The sequence below is a fragment of the Myotis myotis genome, unplaced genomic scaffold (assembly GCF_014108235.1).
Source record: "Myotis myotis isolate mMyoMyo1 unplaced genomic scaffold, mMyoMyo1.p scaffold_m19_p_14, whole genome shotgun sequence".
NCBI lineage: Eukaryota > Metazoa > Chordata > Mammalia > Chiroptera > Vespertilionidae > Myotis > Myotis myotis.
Window position 1 is genome coordinate 801,381 of NW_023416318.1, and position 22,929 is coordinate 824,309.

The 22,929-nt window shown below is 47.8% G+C and overlaps 1 protein-coding gene across 5 annotated transcripts in view; it reads left to right on the top strand.

The window, feature by feature from the left end:
* POLR1A (RNA polymerase I subunit A) overlaps positions 1-22,929 on the top strand; it is a 78,040-nt gene that overhangs the window by 18,384 nt on the left and 36,727 nt on the right. For all 5 annotated transcript variants that reach the window (XM_036333916.1, XM_036333917.1, XM_036333918.1 and 2 more), the window contains 7 exons: positions 1,516-1,602; positions 2,948-3,053; positions 3,346-3,508; positions 6,308-6,478; positions 6,613-6,735; positions 9,595-9,825; positions 15,516-15,770. In XM_036333916.1, coding sequence (XP_036189809.1) covers positions 1,516-1,602; positions 2,948-3,053; positions 3,346-3,508; positions 6,308-6,478; positions 6,613-6,735; positions 9,595-9,825; positions 15,516-15,770 — 1,136 coding nt within the window. The remainder of the gene's footprint in view (positions 1-1,515; positions 1,603-2,947; positions 3,054-3,345; positions 3,509-6,307; positions 6,479-6,612; positions 6,736-9,594; positions 9,826-15,515; positions 15,771-22,929) is intronic.

A 22,929-nucleotide genomic window follows, 5' to 3' on the forward strand; every position in this document is an offset into this window, starting at 1 on the left:
AGATTATCTTAGCATATCTTGAACATGTGCATTCAGGCCAGTGACTGTTTAGTATCTGACACAATGTACTGGGCACTGTGTCGGGTGCTAGGAACAGACAAGATGGGGTTCCTGCCCTGGTGAGTACATAAAAAGGGAAGATGGCGCCGAAACCGGTTTGGCTCAGTGGATAGAGCGTCGGCCTGCGGACTGAAGGGTCCCGGGTTCGATTCCGGTTGAGGGCATGTGCCAGGGTTGCGGGCACATCCCCAGTAGGAGATGTGCAGGAGGCAGCTGATCGATGTTTCTCTCTCATCGATGTTTCTAACTCTCTATCTCTCTCCCTTCCTCTCTGTAAAAAATCAATAAAATATATTTAAAAAAAAAAAAAAGGGAAGATGGAGCAATATTTAATTTCCATGAGTGTGTCCTGGAAGAAGTTGATAGTTTTAAACCTAGACGCTCACATTACTTATGTCTTTGTTAACCATCTAAGTGCCTGGAGTCTGACCTCCTGAGTGGCAGCCCAGGTCTGATTTTCTGACCCACCCTGGGTATAGCTGATAGTATTCCAGAGTGATTTTGCTTGAACTGAGAAACCAAAACCAATCTATTCCTCACATAGGGGAAAAATATTCAGAGCTGTGACTATGCTGTCCTAGACTTTGATATACGTAAGAAGAAATGGAGTATACGTGTACCCATAAAAATGTGCATGCCCAGCTGGTGTGGCTTGGTCATTGAGCACGGATCCATCGATCCATCGAGGTCATGGCTCGATTCCTGGTCAGGGCATATGCCCAGGTTGCGGGCTCCATCCCCAATAGGGGGCGTGCAGGAGGCAGCCAACCGATGAGTCTTTCTCATCATTGATGCTTCTATCTCTTTCTTTCTCCCCTCCTCTCTGAAATCAATAAAAACATATTTTCTTTAAAAAGGAATCGACAACTTTTAAAAAAATGTTCATGTCCACTTACCTATAATTCTGTTTCAGTGAATGTTTATTGTAAAGGCAATGTGCATACAGGTTTTTTAAAAAAAAAAAATCAGAATGTTACTTACAATAGTAAAAAACTGGGATCAACCCACATGTCCAACTATAAGAGTATGGTGAAATCACTTCGGAAAACATCCTCTGAGCAGATTCTCTTGCAGCCATTAAAAATTATGGCCAGGAAATATGCTCACAAGAGCCAAGTATAAGAGTAAGTCCATGGCTCACATGACAGGGATCTAACACATTGCTTAAACCGAGGCATGGAGAGGGATACATAAAGTGATAATAGTGACATAATGGACTGTGATGGGATGGTGGGTGGTTTTTTTCTTCTCTATTGATTTTATAAAAGTTACATTGTTTTCGTGACTTTAAAAATTAGATCAAGAGGGGAAAATACTCAGAGCTGGGTCTATGCTGTCCTCGAGTTTTTATGATCAAATTGCAGGCTTGGCAGGATGGGGGAAAGAATTGATAAATCCCAGTGCCAAAGGAGTGCCTGATACTGACTTGTGCCTTGATCCCCTCCTCTGCTCCAGGAATTGACGAAGCGCAAATGGGAAAACGAGGGTACCTAACACCCACCGGCGCACGGGAGCACCTCAGCGCCCTTTGGAAGAATGAAGGTGCTGCTCCCGCCTAGAGGATACGCTTTATCTCCTCCCGGCTTTGATTCCCTGGCCTCATTACCCTGTCTTGTTACTCTCGTCTTTTCAGAGTTGTGGCTATTGTAGCTCTCTCCTGAAATCAGTGCATAGGTTTGGGTCAGCCTTCAGGTCATTGTCACTGATGCATTATGGAAAGGAGGAGGCCTTTACCTCCATCTGTGAGGTCTCTGTGGACATTCCATCTGAGAATCAAAACATGAACTTCAATATGTAGTTTTAGTTAGGATTGTTATATCTTAATTCCCTACAGAAAGGAAAATCCTTCCTTCCCTTTTGAGTGTATAACAGAGTCTGTGCAGTATACCCACGCCCTCCTGTCACCCACCCCCTGAGAGAGTGTCCTGGGACACTGGTGGAACCATTGTGTGAGGATAAGCACTTCACGATGAAGCTGGTGCTGAGCTTTGTCAGTGGCAGGGAAAGAGCACTCAGGGTCCCGTGGTCGTGTACGTGGCAGCCCTGGCGCATGCTGTTCATTCTCCCTGCGTTTCCTTTAAGGTCATTGGACTATTAGCTTTGAATCCACAGAAGAGCCCTCTTGGAGCATCAGTGTGCAGGGTTTTTGTTTTGATTTTTAAGGCTAACTTTTTTGGTTTCATTTTTTTTCTTTCCATATTTCAAATATGTGTCTGACAAACACCAAGTAATTGTGTATGTGTGTGTAAGTCTGAGACAAGCAGTCTTTTTTCCCATCTCAACCCTGAGCTAAGCACTGCTGTCCCCGTAGTCACATCTGTGTGCAGGCTCTCAACACCCAGAGGCTATTTTTTGCTCAGTTTTATAAAGAAAAATGTGAGTTTATTTTACACTAGAGGCCCGGTGTACAGATTTGTGCACATTGATAGGAAATTAATTAGAGGGTGGCCGGCAGGGCAGGACTGGGTGAGACTGGCCAGACACGCCCTGGAGCCAACCTCCCACGGTCCCTCCACACCGGCACCAGGGCTCAAAGGGCGTCTGCAGAGTGAGCAGGGTCCCTCTGGCAGGTGAGGTACCTCGGCCTGGCCTGTGGGGATCAGACCAAAACTGGCAGTCCCACATCCCCCGAGGGCTCCTGGAGTGTGAGAGGGCACTCTGCAAAGTTGCTGCTGCACGGCAGTTCCTGCGTTGAGTGTCTGCCCCCCTACTGATCATAGTGCATCATAGTTGCTGGCCAGTCGGCTGGTCACTTAGGCTTTTACATATAGAGAGATTGTCCTATATTCTGGTGGGTTGTGTTTTTTAGTTCAATTAGTAAAACATTTTATACATCCATGTTCCAACATAGATTTAAATGATCTTTTTTGGTTCATTTCAAACACAGGATTCTTTCTGAATTTCCTTTTTTCGGGACTGGAAGATGTTGACATGGAGTCTAGATTCAACCCCACTATGTTCTTCCTGGATTTCTTGGTGGTGCCACCCTCAAGGTGATGCCCTTTAATTGACTATTTCACCTGGAGAGGGTGCACTGGGTAACTGAATGATGGCCTCGGGAGAGGATGGAGGGGTGGCGGGCACTGAGAAATAGAACAGCAGTTTTGCTTCCAGGCGGCAGGTGGTGGGAGGATTTCCTCCTATTTGTCCTGAATGCGGTGGGAATATTGGTTGTCCTGAGTGTGGTGGGGTGTGAGATGCTTATAGTAGGGATGGGTGAGAGGCTGAAGACCATGACCCTTCCCCCACACTAAACATTCACTGATTCCATGTGTCCCCCTGCAGGTATCGTCCTGTCAATCGCTTGGGGGACCAGATGTATACCAACGGCCAGACGGTGAATTTGCAGGCTGTCATGAAGGACGTGGTTCTGATCCGAAAGCTTCTGGCATTGATGGCCCAAGAACAGGAGCTGCCATGGGAGGTGGCAGCACCTGCCACAGATGAGGTGAGGGCTGTCTTGGAGCTGATGTCATAAATGCCCACGCTGAGTTCTAACTCTCCAGTGGGTGCAGAATGCTGTGGGTGCTGTGGGTGCTGGTTGGGCTCAGTTTGGGAAAGCATAGGTATTGTCGGGGAAAGCACGGTCTGAGCATGGGAAGGTCTGAGTTCACCCCAGTGACCTCGGTTGAGTTGCTTTAATTTTGTGGACTCATCTCTACTGTAACGGGTGTGGTCTGTCATGAGGTTTTACACACAGGTTGTCTGGGCCACCTACCTTGGCAGCTCTAGAAAGAAGAGTTTGCTTCCCTTGGGCCCTAAGAAAGTTCCTCCTGGGTTACAAGTCCAGATCCCAACTCGCCCAGCGGTCTGGCTCATTAAGATCTCCAGCACTGGGGTCAGGAAGGCAGTGTTATAGCTGCTAGGAACTTCCCTGAATAGGACTGTGAGGTTTGGGGCCTCAGCTTCCTGCTCCGTAAGTGGTGGAGCTGAATGCATTTTGTCCATCTCAGCAAATACGTCTTGGGCCCTTCAGTGTGCCAGGTGGTCAGTGGGTGTAGGGAGGCTTGCTGACGTCACTGAGGCCCCACCCAGTGCTGAGGTGCTCACGGTCTGGGTGCCATAGGAAGGGCTTTCTCAGGCCTGAGGAGACTGGGCTCAGGCTCTCCTCTAGCTGCGGCCACGGTCCTGCTATGATCGAGGCCCATCACCAGGTGGCGCCAGCATTTGTCTTGGACACGCAGTCGGTTACCCAGCCTCTTTCTCCTTGGGCTTTCTTTGGGTTTCCTTAAGTTTCAGATCTGCACTGTAGGTGAGCTTTTGTTTGTTGTTGTTGTTAATCCCCACCCTAGGATATGTTTTCCATGGGTTTTTAGAGAGGGTGGAAGGGGGCAGGGGGGAGAAAGAAACATCAATGTGAGAGAGACACATCAATTGGTTGCCTCCTGCATGCGCCCCAACTGGGGCTGGGGATCGAACTGCAACCCAGGTACGTACCTTTGCCCAGGAATCAAACCCTCGACCCTTTGGCGTGCAGGCCGCCACTCTAACCGGCCAGGGCAATGTAGGCGTGCTTTTAAAAATCCCAAGTCTGAGAGAAATGGGCCATCTTCAGGCCTTAGTCCAGTGTGGAGGAGAAAGCAATAGGATAGCCAGGTCCAGTGACCAGGGAGTAGAACTTTATTTTGATGGCCCTTAAAAATAAGGTAGTCTCTTGTCAAAAAAACTCACAAACAATCCCTTAAAAATAAGGTAGTCCCTTGTCAAAAAACCCCCACAAACAATCCCTTAAAAATGAGGTAGTCCCTTGTCAAAAACCCCACAAACAACAACAGAAAAGCTGAGTCTCTGAAGAAGTAAACAGTATCCTCTCTGATTCCTAAGGTCCTTGTAACCTGAAGTCACACTGCCCTCTTTCCATCTGATTATAGGACACGTTCTGATTTGTTCCCCGACTCGCTTCCCACATTCTGTTCCCATGGCAGTCCTCCCACGAATCGCAAATGCCTGCCATGGGCCAGGCGCCTGCTGGGCTAAGCACTGAGGATCCTGGTGAGATAGTCTCTCATTTCAGAAGTAGTCACGTGGGCCCGAGTCAGGTAATGCCAGAGCAGTGAGTTAGGCTGACAGGGCCTCTGTCATCGTACGGGGCACATCTCTCCCTGCTTCGGCCAGAGCAGAAAATACGTCCATGCGTCCCTGTAACTAAAGATGCCCCTCTGTTCTCAGGTTGAGGACAAGCCTACTTCATCGCTAATGGGTTCCGCAGCATTCCCGGTTACTGGCTCTTCACCCTTCCTCTGCCCTCCTCCAACGCACTGACAGGTTTCCTCTGTCATCCGACCCACACTGAGGGACATGGAACCATCTGTCGGCTCCTGTGTCATCCTCAGCCGGATGGGCCAGTGGTGGCTGGACAGTGTCAGTAGGTGGTGCTCTTAGGCAACTTAAGGCCTCAGGGCCTACCTCCTAGCAGGAGGGGAGAAGAGAAGGAGGCAGAGCCAGGGACAGGAAAGGATTGGATAAATATTCCAGTGAAGCTTGGAGATCAGCCAGCCCAGCCCCTCGACATACCACAATCGGGGACCCACATCCTAACTAATATAAAAAATCATATGGCAAACGTTTTTCCCTTCTAAGAAATTTTCCACCTGCATTTTTGTAAGTGCTTTGGATCAGGTTTTTCCAAGACCGTAAATATAGCTGTAACTCCGTATGAGAATCCGTTACCTGGCAGGATAACAGAGTTTCATAAAAAGAGTACGGATGGGGGAAGGGTTTCTAGGGTTGCCTTAAAAATGAGACATTAAGGGACTTCGGCAACTGCTGCTAGCAGTTTGATGAAACAAGCTACCATGTTAGAGAACCCACATGGCAAATAATCGAAGGTGCAGCCGACTAGGAACTGAGGCTCAGTCTGGCAGCCCTTGAGAGACGGAATTCGGCCAACACCCATGTCAGCTTAGAGTTAGACCCTTCCCCAGCGAACCTTCGCATAGAGCCCAGCACTGGGCGATGGCGTCACAGCCTGGGAGACGCTGAAGCACAAAAGCCAGTGAGGCTGCTCCCGGATGCCTGACACACAGAACTGTGAGATAATAAATGTGTGTGGGCCCAAAAAGAAACGAAAGTAGCCTGCTTTATCATTGAGTCCATTTTACTCCTGCAGAGAGACTGGCTGGGAAGTACGTAACGGGCCTCATGTTTTGTTGATGTGAACTGATGCTAGAGTAAGCAAGAGAAATAAAACCCAGCCTGCTCTGTTGAGGGTTTTCCATCATGCTTGTTTTCTTGGTTGTCCTGCCAGGAAAAAGACTCTTCAGATGGGATGGACCGATCCTTTTTGAGTATGCTTCCAGGCCAGTCCCTCACAGACAAACTCTACAACATTTGGATTCGCCTTCAGAGCCACGTCAATATTGTGTTTGATAGCGAGATGGACAAATTAATGACAGAAAAGTACCCTGGCATTAGACAGGTGAGCAGTAAGTTGGATCTCCATTGCTGGCTGAAGGGGTCAAGTAATAAGCATTTGTATTGAACCAAGAAAATAATAAATATACTTGATTTTTAAAAAAATGCCTTCTTTGGACTCCCCTCCCCCCCATATAGATCCTCGAGAAGAAGGAGGGCTTATTCCGAAAGCACATGATGGGAAAGCGAGTCGACTACGCGGCCCGTTCCGTCATCTGCCCAGACATGTACATCAACACCAACGAAATCGGAATCCCCATGGTGTGTGCGGAGGGGCCGTGTTTGCTGCTGTTGGGCGCAGAGGGGAGTGTGGAGGAGGGCTGGAGAGAAGGCGTGTGGCAGGCTGTGTGACTTGGGAGGGTTGGGGGAAGACAGCTTCTCCTTCTTCCTGGTTAAGTCATTTGGAGGGAATGCGAGGCTGTGATGGCATTGCTCTCACTCCTTGCCAGGTCTTCAAACACCATTTCCCTTAAGGAAGACCCACTCCTGGGCCACAGGGAGCTGACTGCAGGGTGTTCCACGTCCCCACCTGCATATCTTCCCTCTGCCTGTCTTGGCCTAGTCTTTACACCCTCCTAGTCAGAGTGGCTGTACAACAGAGATGAGCCAGAGGGAAGGGGATTTCATCCCATGGACTCGCCTGGTGCCAGGAGTCAGGGGTGTGTGCCCGTGGTTGCCAGGGAGAGGGAGGCGAGCGCGCTGCCAGAGAGGGGGTGTGTGTGAGTCGTCCGTCCTCCGACTTCCTCTGGGTAAGCGGTTCACCCCGTGCACCCATTAGTGTTTCCTTAGGGAGCCAGCTTCCGCTTTTCACTTCCCCACCAGTGCAAGCTGTGGTGCTCATTAGCAGCAGCCCTTTAATCGGCTTCCTCCTTAATGGGCCTTGAGGTCAGTAATAATGAAGATGGTTTAATTCCCTCCGTGGAGAGTGTCATTTCTGCATGCACTGCCCTGCTGCTGCTGCTCTCGGGGGAGTGCTGGGAATGAGCGGCGCTCTCTGCCTCCTCTCTCGGCACACCAGGGCTTCCTCAGCAAGGCCATGACCGTCGAGGGGACGAGAGTTGGGACATTCAGTCCTGTGCCCACCACCTTCTGGGAACTTTAGGTCTTTGCTGGGAATGGCATCATGGAGCCAGTGGTGATGCTCTTGAGTCTGAGGCCCTGGGGAGAGAGGCCACACCTGGTTTGTTGCTCATTCTGGGCAGAGGGTAGGGGCTGCCCCTCTTGGCTTTGGCCTCGTGGTGCCTAGAGTGTCCCAGCTTTGGGAGAGACTGTTAGTGCTGCCTTCTCTTTCCACAGTCAGAGCTGCCAGGCCTCGTTCTTGGATTGAGCTCATTTGGTAATGGCTGTTCCCTTACGGGGGCTCGGAAGTCACCTTCAGCCACCCCCAACCCGCCCCAGGTCTCAGGGCCGTGGTGGCCCAGGGTTGTTGCTCACTGATGGCTGTGAGGAGCAGAGCCTGTGAAACTGCTCTTGGTTCTTGTGGTACACCCTTCCCCCAGCATCTGTGGAGAGGTGTTACGGGAGCAAAGGAGGTGAAATATGACTCAGTAGTGAACCCCATAGACTAGAGTGTCCCCCCTGAAGCTCACATGCCAGTGGTGGAGACACAGATACACAGGAACGGAACACTCAGGCAGGGTCAGTGCATCAGCGAAATTGGAACAGGCTGCGGGAAGGGAGCGTAGGAAGGCCGCTCACAAGGTGTTGTTGGGGCCGAGAACAGGACAAAATTCAACAAGGTCCCTTACATAGGACTCAGACTCTCGGAGGCATTTATGTGCATTTAGAAGCATCGAAGAGTTTAAGATACTCAGTAGCTCGGAAACTCACTGAAGCAGGGAACTTGTTTTCCTTGGAGTGGACGTGTCGCAGTCTCGTGTTCAGTGGGGTGCTGCATCGTCTCGTGTCTCAGGAAGCTGAGGTGGTTTCCGGTGCCACCTTGACTGTGATGGCTGCCGGAGCTGCCGAGTGACGAGATCCTGATGCAGTGTCTGGGCTCAGGGCAAGAGCCTCGATCAGTTGGTGATGCCTGCTGGCGGGGGGTGGGGTGGTACTTGAGAGCCAGCACTCGCCACCTCTCTCAAGCTAGTGTCCCATTCTGTGTTCCCTTTGGGGTCCATGAATTTACTGGCAGAGGAGGAAATGATGATGTTTTAGAATGGGTTAAAAATTCTTACATGTCCAGCCAGTGTGGGTCAGTGGTTAAGTGTCGACCCATAAACCAAAAGATCATCAGTTTGATTCCCAGTCAGGGCCCATGCCCAAGTTTCGGGCCCCATTCCCAGCAGGGGGCATGCAGGAGGCAACTGATTAATGTTTCTGTCTCTCCCTTTATCTCTCAAATCAATAAAAAAGAAAGAATGGGTCTGTGAAAAATGCTGCAGTGGACATATAGGTACATATATCTTTACGAATAAATATCTCAAATTAAAAAAAAAAATTCTTACGTGTAGAAGGGAATACTCAGATCATTCTCTCAGACAGACTTCTGGGACAGGGCCTGAACTCTGTTCCCTTAAGGCAGGGGTGGGGAACAGCCGGCCCCCGCCATGTAAGGCCCGAGAAATCATTTGGTCTGGCCCTGCCAAGGCGTTAGGGGTGAGTTAATTAAATGTTTGACCAATTGTAGCGTTTTTAAAATTGATTTCAGAGAGGAAGGGAGAGAGAGAGAGAGAGAGAAACATCAATGATGAGAGAGAATCATGGATTGGCTGCCTCTTGCACATCCCTTATTGGGGATTGAGCCCACAACCCAGGCCTGTGCCCTGACGGAATTAAACCAGTGACCTCCTGGTTTGTAGTCTGATGCTCAGTCACTGAGCCATACCGGCTGGGCTAGCAGGCTAATTTTTAAGTTAATTTTGTATGGCCCTCGAATGATGTTATAAATATCTAAATGGCCCTTGGCAGGAAAACAGTTCCCCAGCCCTTCCTTCAGGCCTCGAATATGGAGACATGGCCTGTGGAAAAGACAGGCCATGTCTTCCCTCCTTAAAGAACCTTTTTTGGATAAGACCGCACCTGCATGTGTTTGAGAAAAAGTCACACAGCTTGTTGTGTCAGACTTTGGGTCCATGTACTTGCCCACCCTGAGTTTTTATATCCATTCATCATTTTCAGGTGTTTGCCACAAAACTGACCTACCCTCAGCCAGTTACCCCCTGGAATGTACAGGAACTGAGGCAAGCAGTCATCAATGGCCCCAATGTGCACCCAGGAGCCTCCATGGTCATCAATGAGGATGGCAGTCGCACAGCCCTGAGTGCTGTGGACCTAACCCAACGGGAAGCCGTGGCTAAGCAGCTCCTGACACCAGCCACCGGGGCACCGAAACCCCAGGGGACAAAAATTGTGAGTAGTGGGCAGGTTTGATCACTGTAGCTGTGGCTACAGTGAGTGCGGCTGTGGGGGTGCTGGGGCTGCCGTGAGTGCGGCTGTGGGGGTGCTGGGGCTGCAGTGAGTGCTGGCTGTGGGGGTGCTGGGGCTGCAGGGCGTGCTGGCTGTGGGGGTGCTGGGGCTGCAGGGAGTGCTGGCTGTGGGGGTGTTGGGGCTGCAGGGAGTGCTGGCTGTGGGGCTGCAGGGAGTGCTGGCTGTGGGGGTGCTGGGGCTGCAGTGAGTGCTGGCTGTGGGGGTGCTGGGGCTGCAGTGAGTGCTGGCTGTGGGGCTGCAGGGAGTGCTGGCTGTGGGGGTGCTGGGGCTGCCGTGAGTGCTGGCTGTGGGGCTGCAGGGAGTGCTGGCTGTGGGGGTGCGGGGGCTGCAGTGAGTGCTGGCTGTGGGGGTGCTGGGGCTGCAGTGAGTGCTGGCTGTGGGGCTGCAGGGAGTGCTGGCTGTGGGGCTGCTGGGGCTGCCGTGAGTGCTGGCTGTGGAGACGCTCTGTGAGCAGTTTCTGTCTCCCTGAGATAAAGCTTCTCCCACATGGGGCTTCATGGTGTTGACTCTCAGCTGGAACTGAAGCTCCTGGGTCGCTGACACCAGGGTTACAGCTTCGTTTGGCTGTCTCACACCACGCAGCACAGTGCTGGGCACACATCGGGTTTAATACTGACTCAGCTGTGGCCTCAGCAGGAGAATTTGCTGTCCTTGACTAGGGCTACCCAGGGGGTGGTGCTCAGATCGTCATCAGCTTTCCTGGAGCTTGAGAGAAGTACATGTCCACCCCCCTCCCCCCCGCCCCTCACCTACAGAACTGGAATCGCTGGGAATGGGGCCCAGGTGTTTGTGTTTTCACATTCTCTCTGGAGGGTGCCTTTGCATGCTAAAGTTTGAGAACTGCCCCAGAGGAAGGAAATATTCTGTCAGTGATAACTGACAGGTTTCATCTGCTTCAATTTTAGGCAGTTGCTGGTGTTGGTCTGTGGTACCTTTTAAGGCAGTGGTTCTCAACCTTGGCTGCACATCAGAATCACCTGGGAATCTTTTCAAAATCCTGATTTCTGGGCCCCATCCTCCGGAAATTCTGTTTCTTTGTTACTCATGTTGTGGCCCCACCCCATAACACAGAAACAGAATTCCCAGAGGATGAGGCCCAGAAATCAGGATTTTCAAAAGATTCCCAGGTGATTCTAATGTGCAGCCAAGGTTGAGAACCACTGTTTTAAGGGATCCTGAGCCTTATCTAGGCTCCACTGGTAAGAGTAAAGGACTGACTAGCATTGTTGGCTGAGAGCGTGAAATCAGCGGGTGACAACACTTGTCAATAATAGCCATTCGTGCCGGCAGAGGGTAGCAGATGATTGTGGCAGAAGTTGTTAGAGTTTTATAGAGTCAGTCTGGGTTTGATTTCTCACTGACAGCCCAGAGTCGGGGGGCTGACTAGGTCTTTGGCAATGGGTCAGTGCGTTACTGTTTGCTCAGCCCTGAAAGAACTTCGGAAGAGAAACAGAGGAAAACGAAGCACTCTCGGCCTTGTTGTGGGACCAGCACGGTTCCCACCATTCTTCAGCGAGGCCTGTGGTCTCGCTTCCTCCCGTTTTCAGCTCTCCTGAGGCAGAGCAGTAACATGCCCCGTGGTTTCCACTTTGGTGGCAGGGGACACGTGCAGAAACAGAACAAGTGACCAACTTTTCTTCCTAGCGCATTCAGATGTGCGTTCGGGCTCACAGGTTATCCTGCTCTCTTTAAGTGCGTGGTGTTTTTCTAGGAGCTGTGAGAGCTGCAAGAGAAGTCCAGGTGTATTTCATTGAATGTACAGTCAAGTCGAGGTGTGAAACAGCCTCAGAAGGAAGTTTTGAGCGAAAAGCTGAGAGAGGAAAGCAGGGTGGGGTCCGGCGGCACTGAGTGCGGGTCCACTGCTGCTCCGTGCTGCACTTTGCCAGTCACAGGGACGAGGTCCCGCCACCCTGGAGCTAAGTGTGTTGCCCACTGTTGAGTGCTGCGGCAGACACAACGGGGAGTAGCAGTGGAGATGGTGACTTTATGTGCGCGAGCTGGAGAAGGAAGGAGTCTGAGGGCCGTGCTGCAGGGTGGACTGGAGGGAGGGTGTGGAGACATCAGGAGACAGGTGAGGGCGACAGGAAGCCCTGTGGAGGGCCGGATCCAGGCTGAGGTTCAGGAGGCTGAGGCATGAGGGACCACATTGGACCTGATGATGTGGCCCAGGGGCAAAGGCAAGAAGGGACTTAGGAAAGAAAAGTGGTGCTTACATCAGAGCCTGAGGACTCAGCATGATTATCTTTTTATTGTTGTCGTTAATCTTCACCTGAGGATATTTTTTCCACTGATTTTTAGAGAGAGTGGAAGGGAGGGGGGAGACAGAGAGAGAGAAGCATAGATGTGAGAGAGACACATTCATTGGTTGCCCCCCGCATGTGCCCTAACCAGGGCCGGGGATCCAGCCTGCAACCAAGGGACATGCCCTTGACTGGAATCAAACCCACGACCGTTCAGTCCGAGGGCCAATGCTGTAACCACTGGGCCAAACCAGATAGGGCAGGATGGTTATCTCTCTTCTCCAAAGTCTCAGTAATGTCACATATAAATAATACTTACACGTTTTATCAAATACACATGCACTTACAGTCTATTTGTAAGTTGTAAGGACTTTGGTTAATGGCGTTGTGTATGGATCAGGACCAGGCTAGTGCTGGGGGAAGTGACAGGTCCCGGTGAGGATGAGAGGGTTAAGAGAGAAGGGGAAAGGGTGACTGGGAGACCTATTTCCTGGGAGGTGTGATGTCTCTGCTCCTTCCCGTGGGCCTTGTAAATGGAGAAGGAAGTGGCCAGGAGGGCTGAGTCGTAGTTCTCAGCCCAGCAGTCTGCCAGAAGCTGACTTTGGCTCCGGATCTGCCTCCGAAAGCTCTGACCCGGGCACTGGGCACACTAATTTTCACTGCAGTGTTTATTTAGAGACAAGAGAGAGGAAGGGCCTCAGGTTTGCGTTGGCCCGGGGAACACCCTGTGCTCCAGGGTTTCTGTTTGGATTGGCTGGTGCCTGCCCGTCTGGCCTGCGTGCCTTCCCAGCTGTGGGCTTTGCTTATCCTGGAGGATGTGTTGAAGCTGTGAGACTCGGATCCGAGGCCCAGCCTGGAGGTTTGGGCCTGGGCCACAGGTCCAGCAATTTCTCCCTTGGGAGCCTAAGGAAATATGACCTTGAAAGTCAGCTCAGGCTCCGTGGCATGCCCTGCGCAAATGCTCATGGGGATCTTCAGAACCCAGGTCTCCTTGGAAACATGGACGTGGGGGCAGGAAGGCGGAGTTGGAATTTCTCAGGGAGCAGAAAGACTGCCTGCACCAGGTGCTCTTGGGCCTGCCTTTCCGGATGTGAGGGGTTTGCCCCCCGCTTCCTGAGCTGGAGGAAACCTTCAGCCCAGGGGAGGAGGAATGAGGGGAGGGAGGTGGGGAGCATCTCTTTGTAACCTCTAGCCCCTCTTTCTCCACCCTTCTGATGCAGCTGCATAAATGTGGACAACGTAAGAACACACTGGCCTTGTTGTAATTTGTTGTCCCCCAGCTTGTTGTCTGCTGGGATTTAGAGGAAACTTGGGGTGCAGAGAGGTCTCACCCCATCTCCATGATTCCCCTGGCTGCTTAGAGGGCATGCAGATTAGTTGGAGTAGCAGTTGCCTTTATGCATTTGTTTGTTATTTTTATTTTTTAAATATGTTTTTATTGATTTCAGAGAGGAAGGGGGGGGAGAGAGAGAGAGAGAGAGAGAGAGAGAGAAAGAGACATCAATGATTAGAGAGAATCACTGATCAACTGCCTCCTCCATGCCCCCTACCGGGGGCTGAGCCTGCAACCAGGGCATGTGCCCTGATTGGGAATGGAACCGTGACCTCCTGGTTCATAGGTTAACACAACCACTGAGCAACACTGGCCGGGCTATGTGTTTGGTTTTTAAAGTAGCATTTATATTTATCATTTAGGAAGGCGATGGTTAATGTAACATAAGATAAAGGCAGTAAAAGGCTTAGTGAGCCTAATATTAAAGCCAGCTTTGTGGTGGGAGGTGTTCTGTCAGGAGGACATGACCAATGACATATCTGTGAGAGGGAAAATGCAGGAATGGTGGTTATCTTTAAGGGGTAAAATTAGTTGTTGTTTTTATTCTCTTCAAATTAGTCTTTCTCTTTTTCCCTCACAGAGAGCATACCACTTGTGAAATAGTTCTTGCTTTGTTCAAAAATAGTTTATGATCTTTTTAAATAGTCTTGCAGAGGTAAATAAATGCTCATTGTAACATGAGCAATAATCAGATGTATAAAGGTAATGAAAATAATATAATGATAATCTGTGCCTTACCTTCCCCATGTGCCCCTGCCCCCAAGGAGACCATAGTAACAGGTTGTTGAGGATCCAAGCCCCCTTTCCCCTTGTGTATATATAAACACGTACAGAGTTGGGGTGGGCTTTAAATTGCCTCATTTTATCACTGTAGATAGCACCTAGACATGTTTTTTATACTGAAATACATTATTGCCATCACTTCGGGACTAGTATAGATTTAACTCAGCCTTCTCATCACTGCATAGTATTTCCTAGTGTACGCCATGCTTCATTCCCCTGTGCCCCTTCAGTGGGCAGCCAGGTTATTTTCAGTATTTGCCACTGTTAAAAAGTGTGCTACGTAAACATAATGTTTATATAACCTTTCATTGGCGCTCCTTTTCTTCTGAAAGGCCAAAAGGAAATGAGTTTTAAATGTTCTAGAATCTTTTTTCAAATTGCTTTCCCATGCCCTAACTTGTTTGGATCAGTGGATAGAGTGTTGGCCTGCGGACTAAAGGGTCCCAGGTTTGATTCCGGTCAAGGGCAAGGCATGTGCCTTGGTTGCGGGCACATCCCCAGTGGGGGGTGTGCAGGAGGCAGCTGAATTGATGTTTCTCTCTCATCAATGTTTCTAACTCTCTATCCCTCTCCCTTTCTCTCTGTAAAAAATCAATAAAATATATTTTTTAAAAAAATTGCTTTCCCAAAGCCTATGGCAATTTAAACTTTTAAATAATTTTTGGAGTGTAATGAAATGTGTTCAGAGGGCTTGGAACTGGGAATCGAGAACCCCAGTGGTCCTGGCTCTGCTGTCTGAGATTGGGCGAGGTATTTGTAAAATGTGGAATTTATACGTAGAGTAACATACTCACGTGTGAGCGTCGGGGGCGAGGGGTGCTAGAGTTCTGCCAAGTCCTTTCAAACCCAGGGTGCTCAGGATTCTATCCGGATGTGCCGTCTTCAGAAGTACTCATTTCTTTCTTCAGATTAATTCTCTGATGAATTCAGGGCTCCAGAGAAGCCATGCATCTGGGAAGGAGACAGAGATTACTGGACAGGGGCCTGGAGCCTTGTCTGTTGCTGTCCCTCTGAGCCCAGAGCCTGGATGGAGCTATGCTGGACTAGTAGCGATTTCTCAAAGCACCAGAGGGACTAGTAGCTATTTCTCAAAATGTTTAGAGTTTTGCTCCAGTCTAAAAACTCCCTTTTATTTGGTTGAATAAAGCATGAGACAGATAGAAGCCACACTTGGCCAGGCTGAGGTGAGCTCCGGGGATAGTGGTAATGATGTTGAAGTTGCCGCTGATCACAGTCTGTCCTACACTCTGGCCCAGGTGTGCCGGCACGTGAAGAACGGGGACGTTCTCCTGCTGAACCGACAGCCCACCCTGCACAGACCTTCCATCCAGGCGCACCACGCCCGCATCCTGCCCGAAGAGAAAGTCCTACGGCTCCACTATGCCAACTGCAAGGCCTATAACGCTGACTTTGATGGAGACGAGATGAATGCCCACTTCCCCCAGAGTGAACTGGGCCGGGCCGAGGCCTACGTCCTGGCCTGCACAGATCAGCAGTACCTTGTTCCCAAGGTAGGTCTGACCGTGAGGCTGGTCCGCAGTCACAGCGTGGCCCTTTCGAGCTGGGCCCTCCAGCTCCTGGGGTCAGGGGACAGCTCAGGGCAGAAGCATGTGGATCACAGGGTCCTGGCTTCCTCCAGGTGGGGTTCCGGCCCTCTAGTTGCTTAGAGCCAGGGAAAGGTTTCTGTTTTGCTGCCTTTTAAAAATAGAAATCATAAGATTCATCACCAAAAGTTACATAATAGGCCTTGTCTTCCAGACTTATGTTTATTACCCTTGGCAAGGAGTAGCAGCCCAACTGTGCTGGTCCCCGTGGTTCTCAGATAACTTTGATCCTTTGAATTCTGAGATGCTTGAATTTTAAGAGACAACTCCAAGGGCCCGAATGAACGCCCCTTCCAGGCCACAGAGGCGTCTCCTCTTTGAGCCCCTTCCTTCTCATTCCGAGGTTGGTTCTCAGAGGCAGACCCATGTGAACACGGCCGTCCAGAGGAACCCCTGGGAATGCCGCTTCCCTCCCCCTGGCCCGGCCAGACGACCCATTCTCATGGCAGAGGCCCAAGTCAGCACGCTCAGGGGAGGAACAGAGTGGGGAAGCCAGTCCCCCCTCACCCCTCACCCCAAAGGCCTGAGGCCTTTAAAGTATAAGCCTTTGCATCACAGTGATTCACAATGACACATCATTCACTTGGACTGTGGTGGAGGATGAAAGAGCTAGCAGTAATAGCAATAGGATTGTGGCTACCGTTTCCAGGCACTTTTTCAGCGCCAGACACTGCAAAGGACTTTGGAGGCTTCTCCTTTCACCCTCCCGGCAGAGGGTGGGGTAGGTGCTGGCGATGTCCACCTTCACACAGGAGTGTGTTGCTTGCCCCTGGACACAGCGGAGAAGCAGCAGGAAGGACAGGAGCTTCCAGGTTCTCTGGGGTTTTATTTGTATCCCCTCTATGGGCCCTGCCGGCCTTCTGCAGAGGGATGGAACCTTCGCACTCAGGGACCACTGGAGGCTGCTCAGAGGTGTCCCGCATCAGTTAGCGCCCTCTCCTCTGGAACTTCTCTTTCCCCATCAGTCATCTGCCTCCCTGGGAGTCAGGCCAGTGGCCAGGGGCCGCGTATCCCAGCTTCTTTTCCCAGACACACCACAGTAGCTTCATGACCCAGATATCTGAGTTTAACTTTATTTCCCTCCTCTGCCCACCTTAGCCAGATGATGACTAGGGAAGGCCTGAAAGTAGGAAGGAGGAGTTAGGGTCCACTCAGGTCACTCAGAAATTAGAAGAAATAGTTTTGCTAATTTTTACTACTAATTAGAAGATATACTTGGAATAATACGATTAATTTGGGAATTGGCTTTTTGCCTGTTCATGTAAAATAATGGTGGCCATGGCTGTGGCAGTGGTGGCAGTAAAAGCTCATCTGTTGAGCACTCCCTGTTCACCAGGCACTGCCCAAGCAATTTGCAAACATCCTCTTACTTAGTCCTCACAGCAGCCTACGGGGCAGGTGCGATTTTCACATGAGGAAGCACAAGTGACTAACTTGCCAGCCAGCAGTGAGGCCAGGACTTGAACCCAAGCACATGTTCAGCCCTGTTGAGCCAGCTCTCTGCTCTAGAGCAGTGTCACATTGCCCCACGGGACACCAGCAGCAAGCAGCAGATGGGTCAGTTTTTGCTGGCAGAGTGGCCTCCGGACATTAGCTGCATGGGGAGTTGGGGTACCCTGAAATTCTCCTACTAGTGAATCTTGGATGTTCTGTCCTTGAGTTTTCTTTGAAAAGGTAGTATAGAGCTTCGTGTTTACATGTGTGCTGCGGAGGGCAGGCCTGTGTAAACCCAGAGTGCCTCATCACTCTGGATTACATGCCTATTGGGTTTAAGGTCGGGAGACAGGCAGAACATAGGTAAGGAAGCTTATATCAATAAATTAATTTCCTTTTTTAATCTTATTTATTTTTCACAGTTAACATACAATACTATATTAACTTCAGGTCTGCAACATAGTGATATACCTTATGATGTGCTTTATATACCTTATGAAGTGCTCACCACAGTGAGTCTAGTATCCACCTGACACCGTATATAGTTATTACGTTACAGACTATATTCCCTGTGCTGTACTTTACATCCCTTTGATTATTTTTTTTGTTTTGTTACTCCTCACCTGAGGATATTTTTGCACTGATTTTTAGAGAGAGTAGAAGGGAGGGAGGGGAGCAGAGAGAGAGAAATACCGATGCAAGAGAGACACATGGATTGGTTGCCTCCCACATATGCCCCAACTGGGGCTGGGGAACAAACCTGCAACCCAGGTGTGTCCCTTTGACCCAGAATCCAACTCGAGAGCCTTCAGTTTGAGGGCTGACATTCTAACGACTAAGCCATGTAGGCCAGGGCCCCTTTGACTATTTTTATAATTGGCAATTTTACTTCTTCTTTAAAAAAAATATATTTCTTTATTGATTTCAGAGAGGAAGGGAGAGGGAGAGAGAGATAGAAATATCAGTGATGAGAGAGAATCATTGATCAGCTGCCTCCTGCACATCCCCTACTGGGGATCGAGCCCACAACCTGAGCATGTGCCCTTGGCCAATATCGAATCTGGGACCCTTAAGTCTGCAGGCTGATGCTCTATCCATTGAGCCAAACGGGCTAGGGCCAATTTTACTTTTTTTTTTTTAATATATATTTTATTGTCTTTTTACAGACAGGAAGGAGAGGGATAGAGAGCTAGAAACATTGACCAGCTGCCTCCCGCACACCCCCTACTGGGGATGTGCCCGCAACCAAGGTACATGCCCTTGATCGGAATCGAACCTGGGACCCTTCAGTCCCCAGGCGGACGCTCTATCCACTGAGCCAAACCGGTTAGGGCCAATTTTACTTCTTAATCCCTTTCACCTTTTCAGCTGTCCACCCAACCCTCCTCCCATCTGGGGATGATCAATTTGTTCTCTGTATCTGAATTTTTAAGGAACCTCCATACTGTTTACTATAGTGGCTGCATCAATTTGAATTTGCATCAACAATGTACAATGGTTCCTTTCCTTATCATCCTCGCCAGCACTTGCTGTTTGTTGACTTATTGATGATAGCCGTTCTGTCAGGTATGAGGTGATATCTCATTATGATTTTAATTTGCATTTCTCTGTTGATTAGTCACGTTGAACATTTTCATATACAGTGGGGCCTTGACTTACGAGTGTCCGACTAACGGCAGATTTTTTGCATTGAGTTAATAGAGTAACTTGAGTTAACGAGCTCCTTAACGAGCTCGGTCTCGGAACGAATTAAACTCGTAAGTCAAGGCCCTACTGTATCTATTGGATATCTGTATGTCCTCTTTGGAGAAGTGTCTATTCAGGTCCTCTACCCATTTTCTAATTGGATTGTTTGGTGTTTTGGTGTTGAATTGTCGATGAGTTCTTATAATTTTGGAAATTAACCTCTTCTCAGATGTATCCTTAACGGATATGTTCTGCCATTCAGTGGGTTGTCTTTTTGTTTTGTCCATGGTTTCCTTTGCTGTGCAAAAACTTTTTAGTTTGATGTAGTCCCATTTGTTTATTTTTGTTTGTTTCCCTTGCCCGAGGAGGCATATCTGAAAAATTATTGTTAAGAAACGTCAGAGTTTACTAACTATGTGTTCTTCTAGGAGATTTATGGTTTTGAGCCTTACATTTAAGTCTTTAATCCATTTTGAGTTGATTTTTGTGTATCGTGTAAGTGGCCTGATTTCATTGTTTTGCATGTATCTGTCCAATTTTTCCAACACCATTTATTTAATATACTATCTTAACTCCTTTGTATATTCTTGCCTACTTTATCATAGATTAATTCGCCATATAGCTGCAGGTTTATTTCTGGACTCTTTATTCTGTTCCATTGATCTATGTTTCTTTTTTTAATGGTAGTATCATGTGGTTTTGATTACTATGGCCTTCTAGTATAGTTTGATATCAGGTAGCATAATACCTCCCTCTTTATTTTTCTTTCTCCAGATTGCTATGGCTATTTGGGCTCCTTATTAGTCCATATAAATTTTAGGATTATTTGTTCTAGCTCTGCCAAAAATGCCATTGATATTTTGATAGGGATTGCATTGAATCTATAGATACTTTGATGTTAATTCTATCTGTGAACATGGTATATGCTTCCATTTATTGGTATATTCTTCAGTTTCTTTCTTCAGTGTCTTACAGTTTTCTGAGTACAAGTCCTTGGTTAAATTTATTCCTAGGTGTTTTATTTTTTTGATGCAATTGTAAATGGGATTGTTTTCTTAGTTTCCATTTCTGATAGTTCATTATTGGTGTATAAAAATGCCACCAATTTCTGAATGTTTTTGTATCCTGCTACTTTACTGAATTAACTTACCAATTCTAGTAGTTCCTTGGTGGCATCTTTAGGGTTCTCTATATATAATATCATGTCGTCTGCAAATAATGCTAATTTTACTTCTTCCTTTCCAATTTGGATGCTTTTAATTTATTTTTCTTCTCTAATTGCTATGGCTGCTACTTCCAGTACTATGTTGATTAGGAGTGGTGAAAGTGGACATTCCTTCTTGTTCCTAATCTTAAGAAAAACACTTCTTTCTTTTCACTGTTGAGTATGATGTTAGCTGTGAGTTTGTTACATATGGTCTTTATTATGTTGTAAAATCACTACAATTTTTACTCACTCTCTTCATCCTTGTGTTTTTGTCATTATTTTTACTAGGTGTTTTTTTTTTTTGTGTGTGTGTGTATCCCTGAATTTATTGTTGTAATTATACATGCTCTTCCTATTTTTGTCTTTTAATCTTTGTAATCCTATATAATAAAAGGCTAATATGCAAATCGACCAAACAGCAGAACGACCAGTTGCTATGACACACACTGACCACCAGGGAGCAGATGCTCAATGCAGGAGCTGCCCCCTGGTGGTCAGTGCGCTCCCACAGGGGAAGCGCTGCTCAGCCAGAAGCCCAGCTCACTGCTGGCAAGTGCAGCCACAGTGGCAAGAGTCTTTCCCACCTCCGCAGCAGTACTGAGGATGTCTGACTGATGACTTAGGCCTGGTCCTGAGGGACCCCCCCCAGAGTGCATGAATTTTGTGTGCTGGGCTTCTAGTAGCTTTATAATTGGCTTAATAAATTAGCCAGCATAGTTGGCTTAACAAATAGTGAAAATTTCTAGGGAATGATCTGAGGGTTTGCTTCACTCTTAGTCAATATCTTTTGTCTTAGTTAAAGGGTTTTTAATTTTTGATACATTTCATTTAGTCCTTGGTGTTAATGCCAAGAGGTGGAATCCTCCTTTTTATTAATGGTTATAAAAATGCAACATGTGTTAAAGTATTTTGGTGGCAGTGTCTTTAGAGGACAAGAAGTGGTTTTGTTAAACTAGGAAAGCCATATATATTTTTTAATGTTTTTGGTATACCTTTCTTTGTCTTCATTTCTCTCTGTTCATGTTTCCATTCCTTTTACATTTCTAGGTATTCTTCCTTAACTAACCATAATACACATTAAAGTAAATTTATTTTTTTGGTTTGTAAGTATTTAATAGAGTTGTGTACTGTCTGTTTACTTAAAATGAATGGGACTTTATTTCTTTTCAGAAAATAGTTAAACTTTTTATTTATGTTTTTCTTTGTGAATTAACTTTTTTCTTTCTTAAATTTATTGAGGGCCAGTGCTTTGTGGAAATTATTTTTAACAAGGCTTGAGAATAGTTTTCTGACTTCTACTTAGTCAGCTAGAAGATTCAAGTCATAGAAAACCCTAATTCTCTGAGCATCCTGACCAAAGACATTACTTGTAATATCATTTTGCTGTGATATTAAATGGAATAGGATAGCTGACAATTATCTGGGTTTTTTGTTTAGAGATGGTCTTTTTGATCCTAAGCAGGATTTAGGAAATTCAGAATCATAAGTTGACCCTTAGTAAATTGCTTTAATCAGCATTCCTTCCTAGAACTCATGATTATTGCATTGAAAACAATTTAATCATTAAGGTAATTTTCTAGTCATGTAGAAATCTGGACAGAGAAAGGAGAAGGCATGGAATGGGTCACATAACCTGTAATTATGTTCTTTAAAGGAAGAAAACAAAAGGAAAAATCTGTATCTGCCTCCAAAGATTGTGGGATGAGTCAAATGTGTAATATTGGTTTGGGTTTTCCCCCAAGCAAAATAAGACCATGTCTTTGGAACAAGCTACAGAGTATATATTTTTTAATCTTCACCTGAGGATATGTTTATTGATCTGAGAGAGAGAGAGAGAGAGAGAAACAACGATGTGAGAGAAACATCCATCAGTTGCCTCCCTTATGCGTCCCCAACCAGGGATCGAACCTGCAACCTTTTGGTATAAGGACAACGGTCCAACCAACTGAGCCATCCGGCCAGGGCCAGAGTGTAATTTTTATTGAAGTTGGAAGGGCTGTTTGCTCTATCTGATCTTGCCTTCGATTGACAGCACTTATCCATCCATTTGTAATAATTAACTTTGAATTTACATAGAGCCATTGTCCTGGTACTTAGACTATTTGACAAGTACCCTTTTTAGCTTTTGAATTAGTACTTGTGGTTTAATTCCTGGTGCTTCTCCAAGGCTGCATTTGTGAGTCCTTTAGCCCTGCTTATGAAATATGGCCATAATATTGGGTCATATTTGGCAAATAATCAAATGCTAACAATCTTCAGATTTTTTTTTTCAAGTTCCTATAAACATTGAAAAGTTTGCAAAAACTGCTTCTGAAAGAATGTCAGTGAGCACAGCTATTCTTACTTTAGTCTGCCTTATGTTGCCATGGACACAGACCTGCAGAGAGGGTTAGGAGGCTAAGGGTCAGAAACCCTGTGGCAAGTGCCCAAGGAGATGCATGTACCCACCAAACCTGATATGCAAGCCCTTGTTTGGACCTCTGGTGGAAAACAGCCTTTTCACCTCCCACCATGCACACATGCTGCGTTGTGAACACTCACAGGGACGTTCTTTCCTTCAGCAGTCATGTGTATCAAGGCCCTTCCGTGACCCTCCCAGGAGCCTCTGCCTGAACCCCTGCCCCCTGCACTGCTGACCCCCATCACTCTCAGGCCTTGCTGTAATCTGCCCCTCAGAGAGACCGCTCCTGACCCTCCCCCTACCGCACATCTGTATGATGATCCGTTCTGTGATTTTCT